At 39.9% G+C, this 21,035-nt stretch overlaps 1 protein-coding gene across 1 annotated transcript in view; it reads left to right on the top strand.

The window, feature by feature from the left end:
- Nucleotides 1–470: 470 nt before the first annotated feature.
- Nucleotides 471–21,035, top strand: part of mrc1b (mannose receptor, C type 1b) — a 40,586-nt gene continuing 20,021 nt past the window's right edge. Inside the window, exons 1-10 of the mRNA XM_088326471.1 lie at nt 471–621; nt 2,755–3,117; nt 4,712–4,882; nt 10,428–10,583; nt 15,419–15,529; nt 15,610–15,747; nt 17,092–17,268; nt 18,801–18,955; nt 19,053–19,166; nt 20,462–20,577. Of these exons, the coding sequence (XP_088182597.1) occupies nt 528–621; nt 2,755–3,117; nt 4,712–4,882; nt 10,428–10,583; nt 15,419–15,529; nt 15,610–15,747; nt 17,092–17,268; nt 18,801–18,955; nt 19,053–19,166; nt 20,462–20,577 (1,595 nt within the window). The 5' untranslated portion in view covers nt 471–527. The remainder of the gene's footprint in view (nt 622–2,754; nt 3,118–4,711; nt 4,883–10,427; nt 10,584–15,418; nt 15,530–15,609; nt 15,748–17,091; nt 17,269–18,800; nt 18,956–19,052; nt 19,167–20,461; nt 20,578–21,035) is intronic.

The raw sequence follows: 21,035 nt of genomic DNA, 5'->3' as shown, positions 1-21,035 counted from the left end.
TTTATAATTGACTGTTTGGAAAACACAAAGGGTCAGATTATTGCCACTTCCATTCTACCTTCTGTTGCTATGCCTGGTTTGTTATTGGTTTCCTGGTTTGAAATGTTCCTTGTTGGCTTAAGACTTGGTTTGTTTTTATTCATTAATGTTTTTTGTTAATAAATACATTAGTTTATTAATCACACCGGCCTTTGTGTCCGCTTCCACACAACCAAGAAACCCAACTGCAAAAAATATGATGCGCAACACATGGATCTGTATCGAAACTTTAGCCATTAAAGATTAAAATAATTTCTTGTCCAAATGATTTGGTTCGGTGTTCAAAGTCGGTTACCCAAGCACTGAATTGTGACCAATGTGTCATGATTAACACAAACACCTTACACATCATTCCCCCCCCCTCTCGAACCATGAGAGGAAGTGAAGGGTGCAACTTTCTCAATGGAGAAAAAAGGGTTTAGTCCTTGTTAAGAAGTCTTCCTTTTCAACATCACGCTCACAAGTCCGCTGCTTGGAACGCACCGGCCATGTCAGCGGCGTCCTTTAGAAAAATGACTGCCGGGATAAAGCTAGCTGTCGTCGTGCTCTTTGTCCCGATGTCATTGTGCTTGCAAACGGATGGTAAAGTATTCATAATGTTACTGCTTTCTTCCCTCTATGATAGCTATCTAATATTGGAGATGTTGGTCCAGGTTATCCTGAGAGTTAACGTACAAACCGTTTTCTTATTATTGGGTCTAAATGAGTTGGTCTTATCTTGGCATAGGTTATCAATATTGTTTTTCCGTTTTATTTCTAATAGTAACCTAAAACTGCTCAACAATAACTTCTGCCGCTAATGGTACATTAAATGAGTGTGTAGGCAGGAATATTCATGATTTGATGAACATCTGTCTTGATTCAGTAGAGGTTCCTGTGTAGGCATTTACTATCTATCTATCTATCTATCTATCTATCTATCTATCTATCTATCTATCTATCTATCTATCTATCTATCTATCTATCTATCTATCTATCTATCTATCTATCTATCTATCTATCTATCTATCTATCTATCTATCTATCTATCTATCTATCTATCTATCTATCTATCTATCTATCTATCTATCTATCTATCTATCTATCTATCTATCTATCTACCTACCTACCTTGGTCATATCCCTCAAGAGGGGTGACCGACAGCAAGACCAACACATACAATAACAAAGAAAATAAAAGGGGGGAAAAAAAGGCATTTACTAGGTTGATAAAAAATGGTTAAAGAAAATAGAATACATTTTCAAGTCAAGTCACATATATTTGTTTGGCCATAAGCACCGAGAATCTCAAAGCCGCGTACAAGCCCACAGTTTTTCTTTTAAACGTGTATTGATCATTTGATCCATCATTTATTAAAAACATTAATCATGAACTATTTTAATGTTACTTTCTTTACAGTTCTAAGAAAACACAATTTTAAAGCTAATATTTTTTTCTTTTGATCTTTTTCCTTAACATTAACTATACATTCAAACTATAAAGTATGTTATTTCAGTCTAAAAAAGTCCTGTTTTGATAATTGAATCCATCATTTATTCAAAACATTAAGCATGAACTATTTTAATGTTCTTTTCAATGCAGTACATTTCAATGAGGACACAATGTTAAAGGTATAATTTTATTATTTTGATTTATTTTCTCTACTATAAACCTAAATTCCAAAGTACGTTATTTTAGTTTAAGAACAACTTAAATATACTTTTTAAAATATTTAGAATATTTCTGATTTGTGTTCATAGCTAAAATTACAATGCAATATTTGAAGTAGTAATATCTTGATGATTAAGTGATTAAGCGCATAAGTTCTTGTGACATGACTTCAAAATAAAAATACATAAACCGTGCCGCAGTGAATATTTATTATACACATAGAGATCTTGTTTTATCCTTTTGGACTTTTTTATCTTTTTTATTTGTTTTTGTACTGAGGAAAGAAGCCATCCATTCCTGTTGTATTATTGTATGACATTAACGGCCATTCATTCATTCATTCATATTAATTTAACTAAAAAAAATGCAATTCATTTAGTTTTTATCAAGTGCTTTATTTTTGACAATGGTCGTTTTTCCATAATTTTCTTCCCAAAAATTTTACTTATTTGCAGAAATGTTTCTTATCTTTTGTAGTTTTTCATATTTTATAGAGATTTTGTTTTTCTAATTAAATGAGAAACTCTTACTTTAGTATATGTGATATAGAAAATGTATTTATTTGCTTATTTTAAAGTTGGTTTGTAAATACGGAGAAATAGAATATACTGAAAAATAACTAGACTTTAATTATGCAAAATATTCTAAAGGTAAAACATATATTTTTGGGAGAAAATATATATAGAATAACTATTTATTAAATCAGATAAAACAACAAAGGCAATTTTTGTGAAGTAAAACTGAAAAGAGATACAGTTTTATACATGTGTATGATCTGCATGTGTTTCTTTGGGGCTTCCTATTGTGTCCCTGGTGCTTTTTCAAAGATGTTTGATAATGGAAAACGATATGGTTTCTGTAGGAAGACAAGCATTTTATTTTTTGCCGCTCTAAAACTTTTTTGGGGGGGTCCATTATGGCTCTTTAGACATTTTGGGTTGCAAACCCCTGGACTACATTATTTGGAGGTGCAACGAAACCCTCGCGATTTGGCCAATTTTGGCATTTCTTGGACATTTTTACTCGTAAACATGCATCATACTGCTGTTTCTCCTCCCGGTTCAGATTCTCCCTTCACGCTGTATAACAGAGCATTGAGCATGTGCCTAATCAAAAAGTCCTCCCGCTGCCTGGAAGTGCGCTGGACAAGTAGCAATCGCATCTTCGTCACCTCCACCAAAAAGTGCCTGGGTTCGCAAGGCAAAAGTGTGGGCAGCGAAGTCAACGTTTACGACTGTGACGACAAGAGCGACTTGCAAAAGTGGGAGTGCGTGAATGGGACTCTGCTGGCTCTCAAAGGCCAAAAGCCGGAGCTCTACATCCAGCTCAAGTCGGACGGCGGCATTGCGCTTTCCAGGACTATCGGACCTGGAAACAGCTTCACCATTACCGGAACGGCCAATGGCGCCTGCTCCAGGACTCACAGGGGTATGTCCAATTACTGTTGGATATTGAGGTCTGAATGTACCGTATTCTCGATACTATAAGGCACGCTGGCCTACAAGGCGCATGGAATCAATTCTACAGTAAGAGCTACAACATTTACACATGTACAACAGTTGCGTAGTGCTATCATTGATCAGTCAAAACATTGAAGTAGAGGTAAGATCTTGAGCCAGAGCCCGACCTCCAATTTTTTTCTAAATTATCCACCCGTCATTGTTCATTGTTTTCTTTGTCTTAAGGATGTACTTTTGTTGTGGTTTATGGTCTAATTTTCAAAATGACGGACAGCCTTTAAATCCTTCTGCCAACTCCTAAAGAAAATCTGTTAATGTTAAAAAAAGTGTCAGGTGGTAAAGAAATGTAAAATATGTTTTTTTTTTAAAGTCTTGTTAAACTTTTGTTGCAAAAGTTTCACTCGGGCTTGGGTCCGGCTTTAGTACCCGAGGGCCCTTGTCGGGCTGGATTTTGTTATGCCCAGTCTTAAAAACGTCGCAGCAGTAAAAATGTCAACACCTAGCCATTAGACCACTAGTGACATAAATGATTTATAAAAACGCATTATATTTTGCATCATTATCAATCTATTTTTACTGTTCCAGAAATGAAAGTTAGAGATAGGAAAAAACAGAAAATTGTCCTGAGAAATGTTAATAAACACAAAAAAGCACGATGAGGGAAACATCTTTGGTGTATCTAATGGAGGGGACTGTATTCACATTTTTGAGGACAAAATGCCTGTGTTCTCCATTTGCTAAAATTCTTTTCTGGCACCACAAGTAAAAATAGTGTGATCAAATCCAATGTCTTTTCATGGGTCAATTGTACCACCGGTGCTCTAGTGGGTAGGTGTCAGCGATCTGCGTTTGATTCCAGTTTCGTACAATGCTTTGCGTTCATGGAGAGCTATTTTTTTCAATTGGTCAATTATTGTACAAATACGGTAGTATACCTCGAAAAACTATAAATACTGCATGCATTTCCAATCTTATCCACCGTATTTTGCGATAAATAAGGCACACCAAGGTTTGCAGAACACCTTCTAATTTATAGCCAATTTGGGGTTTTTAGGTGCGACTTAAAATCCAGAAAATACAGTAATTTTTGTAGCAGTAGAGCTTTCTAAAATTGTTTATATATTTTCGAGTTAAAATGTAATTTTTCAGTTAAAAAAAATCTTTATTTTTATTGTATTTGCACTCTTTGAATTCTCTATCATTATCTTTAAGCAAGGGTCTCAAACTCGCGCCAGGAGGGCCAATTGCAGCCCGCGAGATGATAGTTTGAGGCCCCTGACTGAATATTAAGAGCCTTCTAGTGGTCATATATATATATATATATATATATATATATTCATTTTTTCTTTTTCCTTTTTTCTCTTCTTTTTCTTTACTTTTTTCTTTTTATTCTTTTTTGCTTTATTTTTATCATTTTGTAAATTTAACATTAAAGTGACAGTAAAACACAATATTTGTCATCCATCAACAGATTAAATATTTACAAGATAATCTTTTTAACTTAAAAACGCATAAGAGCAAAAGTGGTCATGCTTTTTGCCAATTTCTTCTCTCCATTGCAGTGCTGTATTCCATTGACGGGAATGCGTATGGAAAGCCGTGCATGTTCCCCTTCCTGTACAAAGACCGCTGGTTTGGAGACTGTACGGCATTTGACTCTTCTATTAAGCGTCCTTGGTGCGCCATCGGGACCAAATATGAACACGAACAGTGGGGATACTGCCCAACAACATGTGAGTTTAGTGTTTTTACTTTCCCATAATTACATGTACAGCAGTGCCTTGCGACTGGATTACATGAATTTTTTTCAAGATTTGCTTCAATCCGTAAACCCAGATAAGACCAAGAAGCGATTTTGGCATAGCGTTAAACAAACCATAAATTCCGGACTATAAGCTGATACATTTTTCCAACATTGTTGCTCTAAATACGGTGCGACTTGTGATTTTGTCTTTTTCGCGAGGTGGATGGTTGCAAGGGTGTCAGCAGCGCCTTCGACGCGCACCATCCCTTCCGGCAGATAGGGGCCCCACGTTCATGCTAACCGCCCCATCCGGCGGCGAGTCCCCAATGGGTCACCTCAGCTGCCACCTAGTAGCTGGCTTAGAACTGGTGCGGACCAGAAAAAATATCCTCACCTGTAATATCTTTCTGTTAAAGAAATACTTTTTTTCCTGGAACAGAATGCATAATTACTATTAAACATGCATTGTACTTTTTTTAAACAAGTGCATATCAAGTCAGGTCACATTTATTTATGGAGCTCTTTAACACAAAAAGGTCTCAAAGGACTGCACAGGATTACAATTACACCATTACCTGATCTTAAACCAACATGCGCGCCAGGAGAAACTCAGCGTGAGGAAAAAAGAAACCTTGAGAAGGGGCCTCACAAGTGGTTATCCCCCTTCCAGGATGACCAGGGTGGAATAGATTTAGCATTGAGTTACAGTACACAAACATAGTAAACATCAATAAAAGAGAACACTAGGTAACATGTTGAAATCTGTCCGGAAAGTGCATGACACCAACGACGCCCCCAGCCTGTAAACTAGTCCAGAAAGTCCATGACGGCAATGACGCAGCTCCCCATCTCTGCCAGCTGGTCAATGCAGGCGTTGTCATGCTTCAGGTCAGACGCTGGTCCGCTGACTCATCTCAAATCGTCCTTCTCCTTCGTATCCCTACCAGCCAGGCAGTCGGAAAAAGACAGGACAATACAAAATATGAGGTGGGCATCAATCATACGGTTTTGAACAGAAGTGTGTCTTAAGTCTAGATCTAGAAACTCCCACTGAGGTTGCAGATCTTATTTCCGGAGGCAGAGCATTCCATAGCACCGGGGCCCGGATGGAGAACGCTGTCGAGCCTGCCAAGTTCTTGGCTCTCGGAGTCACAAGTAGACCGGCATTTTCCGAGCGGAGGCTCCGTACAGGAACATAGGGGGAAATCAAATCAGAGAGATAAGAGGGTGCAAGTCCATGCAAACATTTTTATGTTAGTAAGAGAACCTTAAAGTCACATCTTAAGTGGACTGGGAGCCAGTGCAAGTTCGCCAATACAGGAGTAATATGCTCAAAACTTTTTGTTTCAGTCAAGAGTCTAGCTGCCGCATTCTGAACCAGCTGCAAACTTTTGATGCTAGACATCGGGAGACCAGAAAGCAATACATTACAGTAATCAAGCCGAGAAGTAATAAACGCATGAATTAGAACCTCTGCATCTGATTGGGACAGCTTCGAACGAGTCTTCGCAATATTACGGAGGTGATAAAAAGCTATTCTTGTAATATTTTTCACGTGTGACTGAAACGACGGATTAAGATCAAATATAACACCTAGATTTTTGACCGAGTCACTATGGGTAATATTACCACTCACGACAATGCGCTGGACCAATAATCAACATTTCATTTTTTTCTGGGTTAAGGCGCAAAAAATTAAGTGACATCCATCTTTGAATCCCAGTGAGGCAAGCCTCCATTTCTACAACTTACCTGTCCAGTTGTCTCCAGTGGCAGATACAGTTGAGTGTCGTCTGCATATCAATGGAAACCAATATTATACTTGGGGATAATGTCACCAAGCGGAAGCCTATAAATACTAAAAAGAAGGGGGCCAAATACAGAGCCCTGTGGAATGCCCCAGGGAACATTAGAGTGTTTAGAAATCAGATTGCCGTATTCAACACATTGCATCCTGTCTGACATATGCAAAAAAATTGGTCCTCACAAAAACGCTGGGTGGAGAAATGACAAATGACAGCAAAGGATACATATGCAAAAAAATGGCGAAAATACAAATACAGACGCTGCCTTACTTACGAACCAGATTCCGGACAATCGTTCATACAGTGGCTTGCGAAACTATTTGGCCCCCTTGAACTTTGTGACCTTTTGCCACATTTCAAACTTCAAACATCAAGATATAAAACTGTAATTTCTTCTGAAGAATCAAGAATAAGTGGGACACAATCATGAAGTGGAACACACTTAATTGGATATTTAAACTTTTTTAACAAATAAAAAACGAAAAAGTGGGTGTGCAAAATTATTCAGCTCCATTGAGTTAATACTTTGTAATGCCACCTTTTGCTGCGATTACAGCTGCAATTCGCTTGGGGTATGTCTCTATTAGTTTTGCACATCGAGAAACTGATATTTTTGCTTATTCCTCCTTGCAAAACAGCTCGAGCCCAGTGAAGTTGGATGGAAAGCGTTTGTGAACAGCAGTTTTCAGTTTTTTCCACGGATTTTCAATTGGATTGAGGTCTGGACTTTGACTTGGCCATTCTAACATCTTGGTGAACCATTCCATTGTAGCTTTTGCTTTATGTTTTGGATCATTGTCTTGTTGGAAGACAAATCTCCGTCCCAGTCTCAGGTCTTTTGCGGACTGTATAAGGTTTTCTTCCAGAATGATCCTGTATTTGGCTCCACCCATTTTCCAATCAATTCTAACCATCTTTCTTGTCCAAGCTGAAAAAAAGCAGGCCTAAAACATGATGCTGCCACCACCATGTTTGTGGGGATGGTGTGTTGAGGGTGTTGAGCTGTGCTGCTTTTACACCAAACATAACGTCTTGCATTGTTGCCAAAAAGTTGGATTTTGGTCTCATCCAACCAGAGCACTTTCTTCCACATGTTTGGTGTGTTTCCCAGGTTCCTTGTGGCCAACTTTAAACACACTTTTATGGATATCTTTAAGAAATGGCTCCCTTCTTGCCACTCTTCCATGTAGGCCAAGTTTGTGCAATATACGACTGATGTCCCATGGACAGATTCTCCCAGCTTGGGTGTAGACCTCTGCACTTCATCCAGAATGATCATGGGCCTCTTGGCTGCATCTATGATCAGTTTTCTCCTTGTATGAGCTGTAAGTTTAGGGGGACGGCCAATCTTGGTAGATTTGCAGTGGTCTGATACTCCTTTCATTTCAATATTATTGCTTGCACAGTGCTCTTTGGGATGTTTAAAGCTTGAAAAATCTTTTTGTATCCAAATCCAGCTTTGAACATCTCGACAACAGAATCTCGGACCTGCCTGGTGTGTTCCTCGTTCTTCATGATGCTCTCTGCGCTTTAAACAGACCTCACAGTGAAGGTGCATTTACACGGAGACTAAATGCAAAAGCAAAATGATTTAACCAGCTCGGTAGCCTAAATGGTAGGGCGCCCGCTCCAAGACTGGGAGGTCGCTGGTTCAAGCCTTGGCCGAGTCATACTTAAGACTTACAACATTGGTACTCATTGCCTCCCTGCTTGGCGCTTGGCATTAAGGGTTGGAATTGGGGGGTTTGGTCACCTAATGACTAAAATGGCTGCGCCCTGTTTGGCTGCGGCTGCATAGGCTCGCTACAGTTTAACTGTACGGGTCAGGTGTATCGACATTTCGTTCTGTGTGCATAGTTACAAAGAATGACAATAAAAGTAAATTCTATTCTATTCTCATCTCATCTCATCTCATCAGCCGTACCGCTTATCCTCATTAGGGTCGCGGGGGGGCTGGAGCCCATCCCAGCCATCTCCGGGCAGTGGGCAGGGGACACCCCGAACTGGTTGCCAGCCAATCGCAGGGCACACAGGGACAGACAACTCATTCGCTCATTCACACCTAGGGACAATTTGGGCCGGCCAATTCACCTGAAATGCATGTTTTTGGAACGTGGGAGGAAACCGGAGTGCCCGGAGGAAACCCACGGAAGCACGGGGAGAACATACAAACTCCGCACAGGAAGTCTGGAGCTGGATTTGAACCCACGACAGGTTCCCATGACATGAACTGTGCCGCACAATCGCTAACCACTGCGCCGCCGTGCTGCCCATTCTATTCTAATTTTATCAAAATAGAAGTGTTGAATCATGACTGTTATCTTAATATATAGGCACAAATATTTATGTTCAAAGAAGCAGCAGATACAACCAATTCCAGCCCACATGTGGGAAATAAATATCCCTTAATTCATAAAATATCTCTTGTCTGTTATTCAATGCTATTACAGAGGGCTACTCTATATGCTGATGTATGAAAACTCCTCCATTTAATTCAACATATTGATAGGGGAGGAATATGGTGTCACGGCAATGCTTGTGTAAAAAGTCCGTAAAAAGGGTTAAAGAATAGTTCCTTGGACCGGTGTCGTGGTTTTTTGTTTATGTTGCTTAAATAAACAATAAATGATAACAACAATTATTGCCAATAATTGTTGTTATCATTTATAGTCACTGTGGCTATGCAGGTGATACAGGTTATTTATTTTTGTCAATCATTTTGCCGTATATTTGGTTATTCATATATTTGTTATATGTTTTAGTGTGTTTATCTTTTTTTTCTTGAAAATTACGCAAAAATACATCCTTAAATGCTTCATATTATGTTCTTTTTTCATTTTTAAAAAATAAAATAGGAAAATCGTTGAAATCAGCAAAAAGATGTTTTACTTTGATTAGTTTTTTGTATTTTCGCAGTGTTATCTTAAACAGCTTCTTGAAACAAAATAACCTACTATATGTATTTCCCTGTACAACCTCATGAGCAGATTTTTTTTTTTAATATATATTAATTATCTGCTGCCACCTACTGATATGGATGAATGTTAAAGTTACCTGGCTGATCACTGTAAGAAAGTCATTGTACTGAACAATGGCATGTTTTTTTTTACAAAGATAAAATTGGGCAAGCTGTTGCAACACACTACTGTGCCCCGGCACGCTGGTTGAAAAACAAGGTTCTCGTTAACAACTAAATGTTATTACGCGGTGTTATTATAGAACATAATTGCTAAGTATACTCTGTGTTTAATATTGGACCACATCTAATTAGATTGCATAGAGTGCCAATTTCTTACTTTGGCCATTATTGTACACTGTTTTTCGTTGTTTTAACTGTTACGTCATTATTGCTAACGGCCAATTATGTTGCCGTTAGGGTTGATCCGTTTTTTTTAACCCTGAAGATTGAATATAAAGGGTGGGCTCAGGAAAGGGCTTCAGAACGGGGAATGGAATTCTCTAATCTTACCGGCTTCTCTTCCTGGTCTCCTTGCAAGCTCAAAATACAATGATGTGTTCTTTCCCTATTTTGAGTGTCTACCAAAGTTTAAACTTTGGAGGAGTAGTACTGCAGAGTTTTTTTTGTTTTTTTTTTATAAAAACACACGACCATTACATTTGCCTGTGTCTGGCTGCATTTCTCTACATTGTTTCATTCCTGTGTTTTTGGTTACTATAGGTTCACGGATTGAATACAATTCTCATTGTATTGATTTATGTCATGTCCAGCTACAGAACACTGGAAGAAGAATCACGAGACAGGAGCTTACTACCAGCTCAACGCTAAGGCGGTTCTGAGTTGGGCGCAGGCTGATGAAAGTTGTAAACAGCAGGGAGCCACCTTGGTCAGTGTCACAGATCGCAACGAACAAACCTTAATTTCAGGTGAGATGCCCTAATAGAAAGTCTATGCACTTAGATCAGGAATGTCAAACATACGGCCTGAATGAAAATTTTCAATAAATGACAACCAAATGCTCATCTCTGGCTGCTCGAGGGCAATGTTGAGTCTGTATAGCGTGGCGAGTTGGTATTGGTGTAAAAATGCATTCACTCAATTGTTAAAATAGACCATTAAACTTTTGTGAATGAATGTGTTGTGTTTAGAATAGAGTCCTTCTCATCTGTGATTATAATATGCAGGGTAGGTTACTAATGTAGGCTGCTCAAGAAAGCATAATTTTGAAAAACAAGGTTAAAACTTTCGAGTTGACATTATTTTACCGACAATCGAGTTGGACATCGCTGACTTAGATTTTAAAAGATACTGTACAGTAGGTGTTGAAATTCAGCATCATGAAATATATCAGCAACTACCATTTAGAGAATCGTATAATACAATGAAACTTTGTTGACTTGAGAACCATACACTAAACATAAAACACTCCTGGGGGTATTGTTTATACATGATCAAAACTAAGACGAGTCCAAATTTACCTTAGAGATATTTGAACATTTTGGAAAACAGTTTTTTTATTAACAAGTCCCTGAAGCATTTGTTACACTGTAAACGAAGGTTTAAAAGAAACATTTCTAAATTGTTTAATAAATGTATGCTTTCAAAAAGTCAGCAATAGGGGATATTTGAGAAAGTTTTGATTCAATTCTGAAACTAATATGTTTTTCTTTTTAGTTCTAATTAGTATCAGCTCAAAACAATTATTTAGTATCATCCTTTAAATATAATCAAAATAGGATATATTAGGTTGATCCTTCGTGTGTTGTAAGTTCTAATTGTACTGTCACGAGGCGCGGTGGCGTGGAAGGTGACCGGACCAGAACGGAGGCAGGAGGCATGAAGGGAGAACTCAAATGCGTTGACGATCCATAGGTTTTATTTAATAAAATAAAAGTCGCCCAATACTCCGAGGCAAAACAGAACAATACAGAGTTCCTCCGGCACGAACTCAACAGGACATGGCATAACAGACTAAAACAGGACAAGGCATAACAGACTAAACAGGACAAGGCATAACAGACCGGGATTGTGAAGAATGAGTATTAATGAACCCGCAACCGCAGAGCCCACAATGCAGCCTTAAATCAGACACAATTAGTGGAAACTGCTTCAGCTGTTGCCCAGAGGGCGGGGCAGACTGGTCACCAAGGCGACCGTGACAGAGCCCCCCTCTTAAGGGACAGCTCCCGAGGTCCCAAAAAAGAAAAAATTACAACCTCACGCCCCGGAATGGTTCGACGCTCACGATTGGGGCAACCCCGCTCCCTCCTCCGAACACGCAGGAACGGGGAGAGACAGGCGCCATCTGCGTCGGGCGGATCGGAATCGGCGCTCGGCAGGGGGGGGTCCGGCGGGCAAGCTGGACAGGGGATAACAGACAGGCAGAACTGACGAGAACAGGACAGGCAAAATCAGAGCAGAATCAGAACAGGTAAACAGGACAGGCAAAATCAGAACAGGCAAAATCAGAACGGGTAAACAGGACAGGCCTCTACAGAAGAGTCGCACTCAGGTCAGGCCTCTACAGAAGAGTCGCACTCAGGTCAGGCCTCTACAGAAGAGTCGCACTCAGGTCAGGCCTCTACAGAAGAGTCGCACTCAGGTCAGGCCGATGCAGAAGAGTCGCACTCAGGTCAGGCCGATGCAGAAGAGTCGCACTCAGGTCAGGCCGATGCAGAAGAGTCGCACTCAGGTCAGGCCGATGCAGAAGAGTCGCACTCAGGTCAGGCCGATGCAGAAGAGTCGCACTCAGGTCAGGCCGATGCAGAAGAGTCGCACTCAGGGGGGTCAGATGCAGAAGAGTCGCACTCAGGGGGGTCAGATGCAGAAGAGTCGCACTCAGGGGGGTCAGATTCAGAAGAGTCGCACTCAGGGGGGTCAGATTCAGAAGAGTCGCACTCAGGGGGGTCAGATTCAGAAGAGTCGCACTCAGGGGGGTCAGATTCAGAAGAGTCGCACTCAGGGGGGTCAGATTCAGAAGAGTCGCACTCAGGGGGGTCAGATTCAGAAGAGTCAGGCTCAGGGGTTCAGGTTCAGAAGTGGCGATTCAGACAGGACAGGCGGAATCAGAACAGGCAAGACATGAGAGGGTCAAAATCAAAACAGACAAGACATGAGAGAGTCAAAATCAGAACAGACAAGACATGAGAGAGTCAAAATCAGAACAGACAAAACAGGAGGAGCGGAGTCGGACTGGCAGGCAGCGGAGTCGGAGTCGGCCCGACGGGCAGCGGAGTCGGAGTCGGGCTGGCACGCAGGGGAGACGGAATAGCAGGCAATCGGCACGGGAGTCGGGCAGGCAGGCATGAGAGTTGAACAGGCAGGCGTCAATTCTTCCCGGGACCCCATTCGAGGCACAGCAAGGGCCACGACGGGCGGGGCCGTGGTTCGAACGGGCAGGGAAGGCCAACTCAGTAGGCGCCTGCCGAACTGCGCTCTCCAGCTCTCCCCAAGTCGCGCTGGGATCGTTCGCTGAGTTCTATTTGTAGGCGGGTTCATTCTGTCACGAGGCGCGGTGGCGTGGAAGGTGACCGGACCAGAACGGAGGCAGGAGGCATGAAGGGAGAACTCAAATGCGTTGACGATCCATAGGTTTTATTTAATAAAATAAAAGTCGCCCAATACTCCGAGGCAAAACAGAACAATACAGAGTTCCTCCGGCACGAACTCAACAGGACATGGCATAACAGACTAAAACAGGACAAGGCATAACAGACCGGGATTGTGAAGAATGAGTATTAATGAACTCGCAACCGCAGAGCCCACAATGCAGCCTTAAATCAGACACACAATTAGTGGAAACTGCTTCAGCTGTTGCCCAGAGGGCGGGGCAGACTGGTCACCAAGGCGACCGTGACATGTACATATGAATACTCATCGAATAAACTATAAAATATACAAACTGAAAGGAAATACTAAATTTTGAAATCATATGAAATTAAATCAATAAAATAAACACTGTACATGCTGGTATTTTTTATTTATTTAGCATGAAAGGACTATTTTGTAAATAAGGTAAATAATTACAATTCAAATATGGATTTTTTTTTAATACAGTAATTTGTCAAACTGGAATAATTTAAAATACACCACATAAAATACACGCAGTCTAGTTTAGAAAATTAAGATATTCAATCATTTCTTGATAATAGCAATTTTGATTCACAAGTTTTATAGGAATTTTCTGGGACATTTTTCAATTGCTTTTCATTTTTGTAAAATCTGCACTTAAAGAAATCTGCAATTATTAAGGTTCTTTCAAAAGTATTGATTGTCACAAACCAGAGTGGACACAAAACTCAATTGCATGCGTTTCTCAGATTTTTTTGAAAGAGAGTGAGATTTTAGGCTTGCTTGATTGCTTGGTTGATCCGAAGAATGGCGGAAAGCGGAATCGAGCAAGGCGGGGATGGCACTTCCGTGTCGGAAGAAGGCAGGCGGGAATGGCACGTCGTTTGACCAGGGCTGGAGATCAAAGGCGATGTCGAGTTCGTAATAGTGGTCGTAGACAGGCGGCAGGCAGAACAGGAGTAGTCAGGTTCAGAAATCGGTCGAAAACGGGGATCAGGCAGAAAACAGGTTTAACAGGGATGGAGTCGGAGGAAAACGCTCACTGAGTGAAAACACAACAGCTCGATAACGATCCGACAAAGTTTGAACAGAAAACAGGGGCTTAAGAAGGGAGTGGCCACCAATCAGCTTGTCCGGGCTGTTGACGCCAATCAAGCTGTCACAGGTGTTCCAAATAGGGCAATCATGACATTGATATCCTTTGAGATGTAGATTTTACAAAAAGTGCATGATTTAGGCATATGAAATTCAAAAGCATTTATGTAACAGACCATAAGATTATTTTTTACAAATTTTAATGAAAAATTTAAAAGAAGGTGGATTATGTGAAAGATTTCACAATTGTTCAATATGTGCACTGCCTTAAGTCGGTGATCAAGCTCCTGCCAAACAAGCTGAAGCGCATTTTGTGTAGCAGTCTCTAGAAGATTACAATATTTTTCTTTTTATATGCAGATATATGTGAGTTAGGGGCAGCATGGCGGCGCAGTGGTTAGCGCGTGTGCGGCACAGTTCTAAGGTCTCGGGAAATCCAGTTACCAGACTTCCTGGGCGGAGTTTGTATGTTCTCCCCGTGCTTGCGTGGGTTTCCTCCGGGCACTCCGGTTTCCTCCCACATTCCAAAGACATGCATTTCAGGTGGATTGGACTGTCCAAATTGTCACTAGGTGTGAATGAGCGAGCGAGTTGTCTGTTCCTGTGTGCCCTGCGATTGGCTGGCAACCAGTACAGGGTGTCCCCTGCCCACTGCCCGATGATTGCTGGGATGGGCTCCAGCACCCCCGCGACCCTACGAAGGATAAGCGGTGCAGCTAATGAGATCAGATGAGATATGTGAGTTAGTATAGGGAAATACATATATTTATCAAAGTAATTAATTATGAATATTCAAAGGATATTAGTTTTTTAACTCTATAATCATCATCTCCTGCATGATGTAACAAACCAATGCTAACTGTCGCCGTTGTCTTTTGGACAAATCGTTATCATGAACAAAGAACTGAGAAGTAAGAACTTAAAAAAAAATAGGAGGACACCTACTCTGATCTTGATTAGTTTTATGCAGCTGTCCTGAGTAGTTCTGGTCATTGATGTCCACTTTGTGTTTCGACAAAGAAAAAAAAGAGGAACAACTAGGGAAAGATCTTCTCACAACATCATTTTCCCTCATCCTTGTTTTTCTAATATACAGCACTTCTTGGAAATGTCAAGAGTAAGCTCTGGATTGGGCTGGTTCTGAACCCAGACCATGGCTGGCAGTGGACAGATAACAAGCCCATGCGATTCCTGAGATGGTCTAGTGGTCAGTATTTGCTTCAGTTAACAGGCTTGGAGCCTTTATTCAAATTTTCCATTATTGCAATAATGATGTTCTTGTTTTAGGATTCCCGCTTCCTTATCCGGGTCACAATTGCGCACTTCTGGATTCGGCTGGGCAGCACACGTGGGAAACATTACCTTGTTCAAAAAGGATAGGTTATATCTGCTACAAACCTGGAGCTCCACCTGTTCCTCCCCAATGTATGCTATCACTTTTTACACAAAATACTAAAAAAAAAATAACCAGGGGCATTTTTTCCCTGTGCTCCATTTGCAAGTATGTTATCTTTATAGTTGTTTTGTGTGCAAATATAAATGCTAGTTTGTTGCTTAAAGGTGGGTTACATTGTTTGAGGTGTCCTTAAACAGTTGAAAGAGGAAAATTTTCTCTATTATGTATGTGTTAATAAGGCCTAACTAAGTTCAAAGAGCCCTTAGAATTTCTTTCCTACTGCGCTTATCTGCTTTTATCTTACGTTTAAAAAGGCTGTACAGGCCTGGAAACACGACAGGTAGGAAAGTTTCATGAAAATCTAGAATTTTTTTCAAAAAGTCTCCTTCAATTACAATCGTTACGGCAGCCCAAACCCCAAAATGATGAAAAAAGAACAGTTTATTCAAGCGGATGTAAGGAGTGCACGTACTTGAACATGCAACATGGAGAGCTTGACAGGAGCTGCAATGATGACACAAGCCAGAAGATGGTTTTAGCAAGTAAGAAGTTCAAAATTCTGTACAGCTCCCTTAACTTTTGGGATTTGACATTGTTTGTGTTGTCAAAATGCTAGCTGAAGTAGTAATGTTATATTTGAAAACAATTATAACAATGTATTCAAACGTGATTTTTGTGGGAAGGGGAACTGGAAAGTGAAATCTAGGAATAGGTCAGTACGATACCAGATATCTGTATGAGTGCCGATACCAGCCTTTTTACCAGTATTGGTACCTGGAGTGACTTTTAGTGGCCAATTGATTATAATGAACCCCAAATTAAAGGTACATTGATTCATTAAAAAAAATATATTGATTTGAATAATAGGGTAAATACATAAATGTATGAACGTGCATCTTTTAAAAAAATACTCGTAATGAAATGTGTTATTATTTATTTACTTTATTATTTATTGCTGCTACGGGTACCCTCCTAAAACCAAAAACGTGAAAGACTGGACAAAAAAATAACAAGAAAAATGGTGCGGCTCGGTCACTTTGAGGGCCTGTAGTTTGTACTCCTCTTTGTGCTTTGTAGCCTTCGTGATTAGTAGCACTACATAATTCAGTGGTCAAACATTACACAGTTTAAAGGAAATTAATTTGTCATTAAATAAACGCCACATTAAGGACATTTATTGTGTTGGGATTGCAAGGTATTTTTTCAAATGGCAGCTGTTTAGTGCAGAGGAAAGAGAATTATGTATTGTATTGGTAACTGGGATCAGTTTTGATGACAACTTAAAATGTGGGTGTTCAGTATTGAAATCAGACATACCCAAGGAGTATATGGCCTGGTATAAACAGCTCATCTATTTCATTTGTGGTCTTTAGATGAGCAAGGATTTTGCGCAAGCCCCTGGATTCCATACAATGGCCACTGCTTCCAACTCCTTCGGACCCCGAAAACCTGGCCTGAGGCACAGAAGAACTGTCGCAAAGAGGAGGGGGAGCTTGTCAGCATGCGCGACATTGAGGATCACAGCTTTGTTGTCTCTCAATTGGGATACGGTGGGCAACTTTGGTGAATGTTCAACTGACCAGATGGAACTTAAGTTGTCGTTTTCAACAGTATGAATATGTAAAAATATGTTGCCTGGTGGATGCATTCCACTGGATCACCACTAGTTGGAAATACATACTAGACACAATTTTTAATTTGAATATAGATTTATTCATTCTATGATGCTAATACTTTTGCGCTTCCATTTGGGCACATATGTCAAAGTAAAGGCCCGCGAGCCACATATGGCCGTGAGAACGTTTTCTACTGCCCCAAATCATCTTAATTCATTATTAGAAAGGGCCCCGGATATCATTAGCAAGCCACTTCCTGCAGCACATGCATGTCAGAAACTACCGTACATGTTAAGGCAAAGGAATTTGCAAATATACCTCTAGTCAATGATTGTTGTAAGAAATGTATATAATTTTTAGATTTTCAGTAGGTTTAGAGACCATATATGCCATATAAAATATTTTCAAAGGACTTTTAATCAGTCTGGCCTTTGGCTTGTAGCTATATTTTTTATTTTGCCCGCCTTCCATTATGTTAGACTTGTCTCTCCTTGGCCATTTCGGCTCTAATCCTATTTGTATCGTTCACTGGTAGCAGACGACGCCATTGTAGATGGATAATATTGTCGCGTTACTCTACGTATTGCTGTGAGTAAATAGGTGCCACACTGTGTTTGTTAGGGTTATTATTGCTTAATGAGGGGAATTACAATCATTGGTAAGGAGAGCGTATGGCTGAGGTTGACAGGTATGTATCTGTAACCTACAAATTCATGGCATTTACTTATTTACAACAAATATTTTTAATCTGTTATATTTTTCTCCAACCAAAGGCACAAGCTACAATGATCATGAGGTGTTGCTTGCTTGAATTCGCACTGGTGGCTAGCTAATGCTAAGATTAATGTGATAAATTTGCCATAATACAAAAGTAAAACCAGCCATTTTAGTTGTTCTTTTAAAAATGTATGTGTTAGAATAAGTGGTTCAGAGATTTGCTTGAATAATGTACGCGCATTTTTTCTCCCCAGAGAACTCAAAGTCTGTTATACCAAAGTTTTTCAGTAGTCCATCATTCTAAATGAGCAATGATTGATCACTCAATAAATATAGCTGACCTTATTTTCTCAGCTTTTTATTCTATAAAAATCTAACCTTGATAGCAGTGGTAAGAGTTCCAAACCCTAACCACTACACTATTAAGATAGTAAATGACACAGGAAAAAGCACCATTTTTACTCACAGTTCCACGTTGTACAGAGTTGTAATGAAGCATTATGGGAAAGATTTCAGCCAAAACAGCGGCGGCGTGATTAAAAATAGTGCGGTGATAAGATGAAATCAAAAGCCTTTTCCTTGGTCATCTAGATCCCTAGTGATTAAACTGTGGATCTTGGCTTATTATTATTACTATCGTTGTAGTTTCTATTAATAATAGTAATGTTTTTATTGGGCAGGGCTGTGAGGTTATAGTCAGACTAATATATAAATAAATTACAAAATGAATTCCCACACATTGTGTGCAGCCTCCACTGATGAACTCTGGATCGGCCTGAATGACAGGAGGACGGAAGGCCTGTTCGAATGGAGCGACTTGGCCTATGTCTCCTTCACCAGCTGGGAATATGGCGAGCCAACCCTCTTGACGGACGACGAGGACTGCGTTCTCATCCGTGGCGAGGTGGAAAACAATGTTGCAGACGGTGTCACTGCCTTGTGTCTTATTTATCTTTTTATAAGCTTTTCATGACAAAGCAATTTTTATTTGTGTTTTGCAGAACGGCAACTGGGCAGATCGCTCCTGTGAAGAGAAACACGGATTTGTCTGCATGAAGCAAAGCAGTACGAAGCACCAACCTGATGAAGTTAATTTGGATATTGGCTGCAAAGCTGTGAGGAAATTTTAATGTCATCTCTGTGTGGGCTTAAGTTATATAATGCAAAAGTATAAGTACTTCTTAAATGGAAAGTAAAATACAACAGAAAAGTCACAAACAACCCATTTTCTGATATGTTTACAAAAATATCTACAGTAATCCCTCGTTATGTGAAAATCCAAAAAGTAGCCCTCATTTTTAACATGCTCCCTGCCGGTCCTTCTCGCAGCAATAATTGACCGGGGACAATGGATTGCAGCCGCACAGGTGCTGTTCGTTTTAGGTGGAAATACAATAACGACAAAAAAGAGCTGCCAGGCCCAACAAAAATGCCTCATGATGACAGGGATTGTGGAATATGTTTCAACCCGCGATGCTCTGAGGCCACAAAGTAAAAAGCGAGAAGTAGCTAGGGATTACAGCAGCGTAGGGTGCGTTATTAAACAGTCATTATTAATAGTTGCTAGTTACTTCGTTTAAAAAAAAATTCTATTACACCCCAGATTACTGACACCCAAAAGTAGCGTGTTACTCCAAAAGTAACTATCTAGTAACAAATTACTGTATATACTCGCATAGAGGGCAATCCCTGAAATTGCTTTACAATATCCAAATGATAAAAGAAAAAAAAGAAAATCTGTACACCACCCTGTGGAAGCAGTGCACCCTTCATATATCTTGGCATGTGAAAACGAACGCTTAGCCGAGACGCTTCATACACTTCATATCGGTTTTGTCTCAAAAATGTCCTCCATTTCTGGGTACTGTCCAAGATGTTTTCTTTAATTCCTACAGGCATGGTGTACCGTATTGCAAATATAATTTTACAAAGAAAAAAGACCAAAATTCACCACACTTTACCATAAATTCTGTGCTCACCTTCGCCCCATTGATTTCCTGTTGATTTGTTGTTGCTGTATGAGCCACGCCCGCTCCCCATGCACAGTTTGTTACTGATGACAAACAACCAAATATAGGGATATATTTATATATATTTTATTTTGTAATTGTAAATTATTCTTGGGTGTAAGTATGTGGTAGGGAAATATCTTCATGAGGTGAGGTTTAGGGTTCTCATACTCTCATAAAACCAAGGCTTAAAAAGATTTTTTAATAAATTGACTTCTGCTTTAAAGTGCAGCATTTAACTATAAGTGTAGAATGGTGTTTAAAAAAACGATAATAAATCTTCTAGTAATGGTAAAATACTACCAGAAAAAATATATTCTCAAGCAATGTTGAGAAATTGTTTACTTACCTATTCCCATTACTGGGTTTATGTTTTGACTTTATCAAATGTTTTCCCCTAGGGTTGGAAACGACATGGCTCCTACTGCTACTTTGTGGGGACGGAGACCAAAACATTTGACGAAGCCAAAAGTGACTGCAAGGCAACAGACTCCTACTTGGTCGATGTTGCAAATGGGTAGGGATAATTCCAAATTTGTGAATTTGTAATCAATGCTGACAAGGTGAGACAAGAGTGGAGCATGCTGCTCCCGCAATATATTGAAACTGGATTGAACAGCAAAACGGAAGGATATAAATTGTGAGAAAAATCTGCCTGTCAACTTACTTTTTATTCAAAGTGTTTTTTGCATACTATTTTAAGGCAGGGATAGGCAAACTTTTTGAGTGGTATGCCACATTGTGTTTGAACATTTTTGCAGAAGCACAGGGACCAAAAGGAAAATAATGATTGATTAGATTATTTGTATCTGTTGACACTGATTCTGTCCGATACCTCTGGGATACGTTTATGGTTTAGTGGACACTCAAAATAAGAAACAAAGGCATCAATAGATTTTGAATTTACAAGAAGAGTAGGAGAGGACCCAAAACCGATAAACCGATAATAAATTCCAACCTGTTCTGGTGTAGTTG

The sequence above is a fragment of the Urocampus carinirostris genome, chromosome 1 (assembly GCF_059441175.1).
Source record: "Urocampus carinirostris isolate Australia breed hairy pipefish chromosome 1, RoL_Ucar_1.0, whole genome shotgun sequence".
Taxonomy (NCBI): Eukaryota; Metazoa; Chordata; class Actinopteri; order Syngnathiformes; family Syngnathidae; genus Urocampus; species Urocampus carinirostris.
The sequence above is the reverse complement of the archived record's forward strand: the minus strand, read 5'-3'. Positions and strand labels throughout refer to the sequence as shown.